The 11237-nt window shown below is 36.6% G+C and overlaps 1 protein-coding gene across 13 annotated transcripts in view; it reads right to left on the bottom strand.

Annotated features, from left to right (window-relative positions):
- Positions 1–11237, bottom strand: part of ZMYM2 (zinc finger MYM-type containing 2) — a 92962-nt gene that overhangs the window by 34238 nt on the left and 47487 nt on the right. For 12 of the 13 annotated variants that reach the window (XM_035903747.1, XM_035903752.1, XM_035903753.1 and 9 more), the window contains 4 exons: positions 10030–10180; positions 9112–9227; positions 3094–3210; positions 2329–2479 (listed from right to left, as the gene is read on the bottom strand). In XM_035903747.1, the coding sequence (XP_035759640.1) occupies positions 2329–2479; positions 3094–3210; positions 9112–9227; positions 10030–10180 (535 nt within the window). The remainder of the gene's footprint in view (positions 1–2328; positions 2480–3093; positions 3211–9111; positions 9228–10029; positions 10181–11237) is intronic. The other variant, XM_035903756.1, reaches the window with a different exon arrangement.

Here is an 11237-nt window from a genome sequence, read left to right as displayed (position 1 = left end):
CCATCAGTTTGCCTGAGGATGAACAAAATAAGCGCTCTTGCAAAAATTTCAACACCTGTTTAACTTCTGTTGATTTTTTCTAGAAGCCTGCTTTTATATACACCTGAAATTTTCCAGTGTTTTCCCTTCAGAGTTCAATTTCTTCCAAAAATGCCAATAACTTCTGTGACTAGGTTATTCTCAAATTGTAATACATTGTCTTCTGGTGAAGAATAATTGCCTACTCACCAAAATAACCTATGTTGGTGAAGCTTCTTGAACACTTTGCAATATCAAAACCAGCATGGCCTCCATATCCAACAAGTTTATTTGGTACATCTACCAGTTTTTCTACTTTACAAACAGTTGGACATATTTCTGGAGAAAGGCTATGACATCAAGGAAAAACTGGTGGTGTTTGGGCGTCTAGAAATGGAGGAAGAGAAATCTATCACCTCTGATGATAAAACTTTTGTTTGTTAACCTCCACTCAGTCCATCTAAAGACCTGGCCCTCTCCTCCACGTGTCAGATCTCAATACTGTTAACTCTTGGAATCTACTATTTCTGCAGCAATGACAACTGTTGGTTTTCCTTTAAAATACAAGGCCTAGGTTGTTTCTACAGAACTTCTATCCAGGTCAGCAGTTCATTTTTATCGGGTAACACAGACAGCTTTTTTTCACATGCATCACAAAGTAGACCTAAGCTACAGCTAGCAGATGTGTGCCATATTTATTCAAGTTACGTTCTACTTAATGGTGCTTTTGACTACCTTCTCTCTATTACTCAGTGGTTCAGATCATCACAGTAAGCTGATAAACTTTGTTTTAATAGTAACATTTGGCATATTCAAGATCATCTTTACTCTCAAGCTGGCAGTCCAACACACGCAAACTCAGGACCTGCACTATGTCCAGCAATGGATTCCCCCCATATAGTAACTGTAGTTATGCAGGAGGGAGTGTTTTTATCTTTCCTTCCTCAAATTATCCAATAGGAAATACAAGTCCTCACTTATTTCAAGCCTCCTCATACAGAAATAGTAATATGGCATAGCTCGCATTATGAATCTTACTGATTTTGTTGACAGCCACCAGGCTTTAAAATGAGGGAGTCCTAAGTATTCACAGTAATACCAGCATATACTGTAATCTCCAGGCCAAAAAATGCTTGCTCTTGTCTTTGAATATATTCTGTGGAATTGTTTTATTCACAGAAACAATTTCTAGCTAGATGTTATTGAGAACTGCAATGATACAGTGTAAAACTGGCCCTTGCTTTGTCCTTTTTTCCTCTCCAGCTATCACTCTGCAGTCCAGAACACAAGAAAGTAATGATAGCAAAGAAACTTAAGCCACCACATTCCATTCATCAGAAACAGAAGATTGCAGAGTCCAGAGCTATAAGGGAATGGCATGGAGGGAAGGCTGCCTCCAGCCCCGCACTCCACCCCTCTCCAGCTTAACAGGATCCTGCTACAAATAAATTGGCACATCTGCTGTTTAATCTGCTTGAAAGCAGAGATCTTCAGCAAGGTTTATCAAATGACAGTGAAAGCATTATTATTATAACTGAAGAAAAAAATATGCACTATATCCTCCAGAGATAGGTCATCTAAACTCGTAGTTAAACTTCTAAGATCAGGATTAAATACCAGTATCGAAGGACAGCTCACCGGAAGTGGAAAGGATAGGTTCTTGTTAAGACTATTTGTCTGTTTCTATTCAAACAAAATTTTAATGAAACTTATAAGAATCCTATGCCCAGATACCTCCTTTTTAGTTTGTTTTCTTTTTGAAAATCCAAATCGTTAGTCAGGAAAATTATAATGACAGTAATCAAGATACATCAATAGGCATCATTCGAGCTTGAATAACTATTCTAAGCCAACACAGAATTTCCACTGTTGTACTAAAATTTTGAAAATACTAATCAAAGAGAATGCTTGGTATTCCTCAATGCAGTTAGTGTTGATATAGGCTCTGCTGCATAAATTTAAAAAAAAGAATCTATGTTAATTTTTGTGCATGTGTATATATACGTGCATATATATATATGTATACACACACACACACACACACACACACACAGAGTTAAGAGTGTTGCCCACTCTTCCTTAACCTAAAGAAAGCAGTGGAAAAACTCAGCAAAAGACCATAGAAGCAGCTCAGATAAACTAACAGGTACATGCACTTCATTATAATAATGAAGAAACTTCTGGTTTAGCCTCAAGTACAACAGAATTAGTTGTTACCTTAAATTTTACCATTAAATAATAACACAGTAAGTTAACTGCAGTAAAACTACAACAACCAATACCTTAGAAAAAACCCAAATACATACATACCTTCACTACAAAAGGGTCTTTTGATGCCAGAGAAATTCACCGTCTCATGCAGCGTTTTCTCTTCTTGACAGTATTCACAGTATGTAACTATGCAGTGCAGTTTCTTATAATCATCAGAACATGCTCTGCTGCAGAACTGATACACTTTGTTCTAAATGCAAAGTTGCAAAGCATCACAAATAGGGTTAATGGATAAAATCTTAAGGTCTCGACAGTGCAACTTTAAATAATAGTTTGCCATTAAGACGTAACTTTAACATGGAAAGTAAACAGAAGTGCAAACACACAATTAGGGTATGACTTCTAATGCTAAAAATTAACAACTCTCACTCAAGCTGACAGCGAGTGTTACAAATACTCATCATCTCATATGAAAATGCTAAACAGGAAATATGCCAATCAATCTTTGCATATCCTCTTCACATACTTCTCTCAGTTCAGAGAGAAGTGTAACAACGGTCTGTCATATCTACAGTCATACAACAACTAAAGATGAAAGCAGATTTCAAAGTTACAGCTGATCCGAGAAACTACGTTTTTTTTGAATACCACAGATGCTTTTTTATTCGTTATTTATGAACAAAGATGACTGCTTTTATCCATACTGAAGTTAAATGAAATTCTACAGAACTAGGTAAATTTTAACTTAATTTTTTAAGCTTCCATACCTTATAAATTAGCTATCTAGAAAAAATGTATTGGGGTTACAGGTTTAAACTTTTAAACACTACATCATTCTAAAAATAACATCAAAACCCCTCTTACCTCCCATTCCAGTACTTCTGGCTTTGAACAAAAAGCACTTTTGCAATAATTACATTTCAACTGAATATCACTGGGAGAGACAAACTGACCATTTGTTGAAGACTGCACACTGAGAGTCTGAAAAACAAAAATATATAGACACATCACTAAAATAGAAAGCTACTTTTACAATGTGCTTTTTTCAATTAAGCCTATAGTGTTTGAGAACTTGGGAGTTTATTTATAAACTCAGCAGCATTTCTGGCAAAAGCACAGCAGGTTAGTCTTTTCTCTTAACTCCTTTTCCCTTGTCATCTTAGGTTTTCCAATCTTGAATCTTTACCCTTGCTTCTACCGTAATTAGTTTAGGTCACATTTCTTTTACCTTACCTTTCTAATACCTGTTATTTAAGGGTAATTATAAATGCAAAAATAATTGTCTCCTGAAACTGAATACCTGTTAATCACAAAACACGTATTTTCAGATTAATACATTTCACAGCTTGCCTTGTCACAGAAGTTCAGACGAAGACCTACAACAAATATTTTCAAATCCAAACCTCACTAAAGTGGATTGTCAACACCTTACCTAAGCGTACCACTTGAAAATACAAATACTAAAGTAAAAGGCCTCCAGTGAGAAACCCTACATCTACCCAGATTAAGAGAAAACTAGCTAATAGTCTTGCTAGCCTCAATCACCATTGCAGGAAGATGCAATCATTCAAAACAGCCAGCCCCTAAACAATTAAGGGTTTTCAGACTGAAAAAAACACTATAGATTGCACGTGTAAGTATGTGAGTTATTCAGTTACAGAATTAAATTCTCTCAATGCATTTCTGAGACAATTAGTAGATAGAGAACTCAATTTTACAGTACCTGTAGTCTTCCAGAATGTCTTATAGGCCTGCAGAACATAGTCTTTTGTATGTTCCCTACATTAAGCAACAACTATTGCTGTATTACACATGATGTTCAAGACAAAATTCGAATCAGTAGCAATCACAGTCACTTGAAGAATCCAGAGGACAAATTTCTTACATCCGTCTTCTCAACAAACTTTCCCACACTGTTTGCAAGAAGACAAATATATTGCAACAAGACAAGTTCTCTTCAGACAGATTTATTACTACCTCTCCACCTTGTAACAGTGAAAATGTAAATATTTGTTACAGGACACTTTTCTTCAGACTTCTGTGTTACTAAGGATTCACCTACGCTTAAAAAAAAAAAAAATAAAATCGTGATGAGACTGATTACTGATATAAACCTTCACATAAGTGGACCGGTACTGCTGAGTGCTAGCTAGCAGTGCAAACAGTGTCATTTTATGCAGATGCACTAATTCTGTATCAGGAGTTTGCAGACATTAAGTAGTCATGCACATTTCCCAGTCACGGACAGGACCTGAGACCAAAATGCCATACACAGCAGAAAAGATGCCACCTTTATCCTAGTGGTCCATTGTACCACAACAACTTTAACAGAGTCTGATGCCCACATACAGTATTGTCATATTCTTCCTGCTATATCCAGCAAACATCCTTGTAGTTTAGAGCAGCCAAAGTCTAGCAAACCTCTCTCAGTAGGTACCTGAAGACTTGTACTAACATGGGAACCACAAAGGTACTTTAAAGTTCAAGGTCCAACCTATGCATTTCTGCATTTGCAGGTTTCTTCACAGAGCAAACACTGTGCTTGACTCGTGCTGCCATATGGGTTGTATAAGCACAATGAAAGCCCTAGAAGTTCCGGTTTAAAACAAAAAGAAATCAAGAAGCAAGCATACCCACCACCTCCAGTTCAGGAATGAAGGAAATGTTAAAGAAGTAGCAGATGCAACAATTTGTATGGAAACACTGAAGACAGGGGAAGGAATGAAGATGAAATATAGTAAGTGCTCATCAAATGAAAAGCAACCATACTTTTTAATGCCTGTAACTACCTTTAAATATGGGACCAAAACACCCTGTTGTGAGGGCTACAAGTTAAAACTAAAACATGTTTTTTTGTTTTCTGATGTATGACACTGTTAGCCGCTTCTATTTCTTTTCCCAACTGTTTGCTGTGGTAGAAATTCAGGCCCTCCATAGTCTAGGGGGCTGGTGACTGACCAATAACAAAAGCCAGAGATGTGAGAACAACGAGTTTGAGACTGTTTAAAATTGAAACTTGTTGTAAAGAATACTTACATCTAACTATAGATTTAAATATCTAAACAATTAAGCATTACTGCTTATAAAAAACCACAAATGTTTTTTATCATGAACACCTAAGGGCAACTAAATATTTTCCCACAGAAACCAGTTAAGAACTGAACTCATATTACTGAAAGCTCTAAACCAAGCAGAAGATGGTTGTAAAACTAACACATCACAAGGTGATTTTGTATGCCTCCTTGAAGTTTCTATTATCCTGCTTACAATTACTGATTGCTTCTGTATAGTATTTTAACAAGTCAAGATGACATGCACATAGTATTTTCATCATCTTGCTTTGCCTCTAACTTACAAGATGCTTAGCATAGAGAATATCTTTAGGAATTATTTGGGAGCATTAGTACACACAAAGAATAATGCAGCAAAAAGATCATAAATTCATTAAAATCTTTCACAGGTCACCCCAAACGGCAAAGTTTTATCGATGTTGTGCTTTATCAAAGATACCTTTGAAATATATATATACACTATATATATATATAAAAAAGATATTCAAAAGAGCATATGCTCTTTTGAATATCTTAAATTCAATGAAAAAATAGTTATGTTTAGCTTGACTTTCCTTGAGTCTGCCCTGAACAACAGGCGCACAGGAAGTGCCAAGAAAAGCAAAAAATCATTGTAAAGCCCTTTTCAGTCTTCACTGCAACCACCTCAAACTGCTCTAAACTGTCAAATTACTAATGACCAGCAGGCAGACACAGCCTAGGACTCTTCTGGGAAGACCATCATCGTAGCACAGCTTCTGGCCTGCCCCTGCCATCGCAGCAGAAGCAATAGAGGGGTTATCCTTGCCCACAGGATCACAAAAATAAATTGAGGAAACATTTCTGTACACAAATTTAGACGTGGAAGGGCTAGTAGGCAGCCAGACTGTAGTCAGGTTTTTTTCTAGTTGAGAAAAAATAACTTTGAAAGATCAAGTTGCTCTTAACATGAAAAAGGAGAAGCAAATACGTACAAGGAATCTTATATACAGGCATCCACTAGGACTGTTCCACAAGCAAAATCAGGGGCACTAAATTAAATGGGGAAGGAATCAAACATGCCCCTTACGCTCGTGCACACACAGACCTTCCACCCTCAGCGTGGAAGCCTCAATTATTTTTATTATGATCCAACTTGGAAAAATATTTCTGTGACAAGCATGCCAAGCTTCCTCCACGTTTCCCACTGCAATGTCCTCCTTTTTTTAAATATATGTACATGTGTGTGCGAGAAATAGAGATGTTAGGTATTTAATGAAGAACACTTACAGACACCATAATGATGCTGAAAGAGAACACAACATTAGTGAATAACCAGAGCGAGTAACCTGCTAAAAACCATTGTACTTATTCTTACACATAGTAGGTCCTACAACTCTCCACATACATACATAAGCAGAAAAAAATTGAAGCTTTAGCACAAATTTTTTGAAAATTTTGCATAGACTCATGTTTTGCAAGACAGCTTGTACTTTAAGACACTTATGTATTTGCTAACTTTGGGAAGACACTTGTACTACAGCCTCCACTTTCACAACAAATAAATTAGCAGTTTATTTTTCCTTAAGAGACAAGTTCAGAGCAAGATCTTCAACTGACCCAGTAAAGGTACTGACAGCAAAACTGGCTTAAAACAAACCAACTTTGGAACAGTTCTGTCCTTAACTCCGCAATAACATCCTCCAGGACAGAGCATGAAAGAAGAGAAGATACAGTCACTCTATTCTACCACCAACTCCCAAACAAGTCACACTGAGCAGCCTATTCTCCCTCTTTTACCCTCTTTCTTACAAGGAAGAATGCTCTTGTAAGCTGTCCACACAAAGGAGAATATAGATATGGACCTAAGTTGCGCAACAAGCAGCTTGACTGAATCTTTCAAATACATTAAAACAAGTTAGCTAGAAACAAAAGATTATTCATAAGATCAAATTACAATCAACCCTAAAGTACTGTAAAAAAATTGGGAATTTAAATATTCCAACCCATTTGTAAACTAAATTTTTTTTGTAAACCAAAATTTTTGCAGGAGGGAGACAGGGCTGGAACAGCAGTTTTCTGTTTTGAGAAGGGTAACCCCTAATAAAGAAAAACATACAGGAAGAACAGGACCAGTAAGAAAAATGGATTAATATGCCAGAAAATTAAAACAAGTTATCTGCATTAGTAAACAGCGAAAAATACAGAGCACCACAGTAAATCAGCCATTTTTTCAAAAGATCATTGCAGAAAGCATTGCAATTGACTGAATGGATTAAACCATACTCTCAAGTTTAGGTTCAATCCCTAACATGTCACTTAAGTATAAAAAAAGCCTCAAGGGAACACTTCCAGTCCAGTCTAATGCTCACATTGTGGTATACCATACTTTCCATCTAAATACTAAATGAACAGAACAAAGAATCTATTCTCATACAATCAAGTCCTATCCAATCATGAATACATTTTATTCTTCTAGACAGTGCATATAGGAAAACTATCACAAGTCAGAATCTGACAGGGATGTTTGTGCAAACTAACTGTAAGCGAGCAACCACCTACCCTTGGCGGTCTTGGTCTTAGTAACTGAGAACTCACAGACTGTATGGCTGCTCTAATTAAACTCCACTACAACATTAGAGAGGCAGATCTACATGTAGCACTGAAATTGCAACAGAAGCATCAGCAAGGTCTCAGTAAGCTCAGAAACTCACAACCAGAATCAACTCATTGGGCAGTTATATTCAATAATGTTGCTTAATGTTGACTTATCTGCAAATCCAAGAAAGCCCAGGCTGTATTTGTCATTCACTAGCTTTACTTTTCTCACTCAAATAGTAGAAAGGTTTTGTTCTGAGAGCTCTTGGGGCTGCAATCAATTGTAAGACCATGTAGAATAAAATAGATGCTGAATGAGTTTGCAAGAAGTATTACAGATTTGTCATTACATACTAACAATCTGCTTCTATTCTGTTAATCAGTTCCACTGACAGACATCTACTACATTGGTTAGGATGGAAGCACAGAACAGGGCTACATGATGGAGGTCCTGTCCAGGGTATATTAAGGAGGCAATTAAGAGATTGATTTGCTTTCCAGTTGACAGAAAACAGGAAAGCTTAATGACAAATGGGAAAACCCTGTATGGGTGTAACTGTTCAACAGCACATGAGAAGGCAGTTATCAATTATACAGTGCACATCTGGGAAAACTGTTTTTACATATAAAAATTGAAACATTTTCTTCGAAAATGTTCTTTTATCACCTAGAGATTAATCACTACAACAGATTTTCCATATGCTTTAAGTCATATTAAAAATATGACATTTTCAAAAAGCATAGCAGCCTCTTCCAGTGTGCCTTTGCAACATTCAGCTAGTTTCATCCATAAACATTCTAATGGCTTAGGTTCTAACCTTTCATTTCAGAGGCAACCACTATTCCCCATGACACACCTTTGTTCATACAATATTCAACATGAGAATTTTATTGCTGTATTTAGTATAAAAGAGATTAAATTTGTTGATCTTCAATGCAAATCAGCAAGGCTCATCTTCATAAAGAGGCTGGAGTGGTAAAAGTAAGATGAGCACTGATATTGCTTTGTGTTTTCTTAGAGTATCAAGGGGAAATGGGTTGTTATTATCCGATTTTCTAAGTTTAATATAGCAGCTAGCATTATCATTATGAAAGAGTATTTTGATCAAAGAAATTATGAGCCAGAAGCATCTGCTATGTTAATTGTAACTCATAAACATGTATGTACAAGCAAGTTAGTTTAATATGCAAATACTAAACACAAACACAGGTACACAAATATTTAGGGAGGAAAAGATTTAACACAACAGCTAACCTGAAATTTAGCTACACAACTGGAACTGCAAAAGTTGTACAGTTTTCCATCAGGCATTGTGGCTTGATACTGAGGTAAAGAGTTTCGTTTACAAAAGTGGCAAATAATTCCCATACCTAAAAGAAAAACGTAGTTTACAAACAAAAGAAAGACAAAATAGTAGTGAAAAAAAAAAAAAAAAAAAAAAAAAAGGATTACAGGTCAGCTCTTCCCACCACTTCAATGTAAAAAGCTAAGATTTTCTGTTTTCCAGTCAGCTTCTACAAGTCACATAAAACAAAAGACACTGCAGAGGTTTTGTCAAATTCTTCCATTAAAGACCAGTATTAAATATGAAATAGCACCTTCTTCTATAAAACTCACTAGAGCATTTTCAACTTTGAGTATACTGAATTGAGATCTCTGCCTGCTTTGCATACTGAAGAACACACTTTTTGAGTTATTTACCAGTTCCTTTCACCCAGATTAAAAATTTTACCTAGAGAATATCCATATAGATCATAACTACCTCCATCCTTCTCCAGTTGTTGCTTGAGGAGATAAAATGAGGTGGGGTTGGATCACAGCCAAGAGAATATTAATCCATATGCATGAAAATTGCACTATCATTCTGTGACACATCAGAGCACATTATGTCTCAGTGTTTTTTCCCCAAAAGCCTTAAGACAGTTGAAAACTGTTTCTGATATCAAGCAAAAAGGCCAGTAGGGAAGATGATCCCTAAAGGGTCCGTTTATTAGTGCTGAATACAAGATGGTAATTTTTTTTTTTTTAAAGTAGGTTTAAAAACCTATAAAGTCATACCCATACCTGCATAGATTAATTCTAAACCAAAACAACCCACCCCCAATGTTGAAACTTAAAAAAAAAAAAGTCTGCTCTTATCAGTGGTGAAAATCCATCATCCTTTTCACTTACTTTGTGATTTTGCATATTTTGATTTGTGTGTGTTCATGCATGCAGTTGAGCAGTATGGCTCCATATATCCATTAGGTCCTATGCACTGAGTCATGTCAAAAAACCTGCACTGAGCTCTGCAGCCAGTACAGGATGTTAATTTGCCATATTTCTAAAACATAAAACAAAGCAAAACAATGCATTAGTTAAAACTATGTTTGGCTTTTCATATTAAATTATGGTACAATAAACACAGAGGAAAACTTATTTATTTACTTCTGCAGTTTGCTCCCCCATCAGAACCCTCCTGTATTAACTAACTCTCATGATGTCAAGAGCATTCAGCACTACGGTTGGATCTCTTACTCCAGGGGGAAAGCTGGCTAAAACTAAGCTTCTTTGTAAAGACAAAAACCAAACACACACCCCTCAAAAAAACCCAACCAACCAAACAAAAAACTCATCCCAAACCCCACCATCTGCAAACTGTGAACTGTGGTAAGAGTTGTGCAGAGTTGGAGAGTTTGAAACAACACTGTTCCTCTCTCCTTGCTGACGGTCGTAAAGAAAAGAAACAGGAGTCTGGCACGGCAAAGATGAAGGATAGATAATGGTACTAAACTTTGAAAAAACCCTGTAACATCCTTAATGCTATCAAGTTTGAGTTAGGCATAGCAGTTTCTTGGTAGCAGCACTGTTGAGACAACCTCTAGCTTCTCAACTCTCCTAGTTCCAGTTCTCCAAGCAGGAGAAACACACTGCAGAGTTCCTACGCCCCTCATCAGATCCAATGAGGAACTGTGACTCCGCAAACCTGGTAACAGACTCCGTTCTGACATCTCTCAACACAGCAGTCAGTCAATCAACAGTCATCCAAAGAAGGGAACAAATGTTCTACAAAAAGCACAGAAAAGTCGCACCAAGTAGAAATACCAGTGATGCCATCAATGCACAAAATCAATAGTTCTGATCTGCTACATGTATTACATGCTTCAGTGTTAGACAAATATCTCAAACACCATAAAGCAAGTTTCAGAAAAAAATGTCTGGACACCTTCCTTGCTCATAGAAATAGTATCATGGTTTTGACAGTGATCAAAGAGAATTCCTCATCTAAACAGTGGTAAGTCTCCTATCAGACAGGGTCTCTCCTTATTGAGTCCTAGAAAATACGCTATTGACACTCAGGCACTTAAGACTTCTTCCCTTCTGTTGAGGAATCGTTTTGG

Source organism: Egretta garzetta, unplaced genomic scaffold (assembly GCF_000687185.1).
Source record: "Egretta garzetta isolate BGI_Z169 unplaced genomic scaffold, ASM68718v1 scaffold401, whole genome shotgun sequence".
Classification (NCBI taxonomy): domain Eukaryota; kingdom Metazoa; phylum Chordata; class Aves; order Pelecaniformes; family Ardeidae; genus Egretta; species Egretta garzetta.
This window is presented reverse-complemented; position numbering and strand designations above follow the sequence as displayed.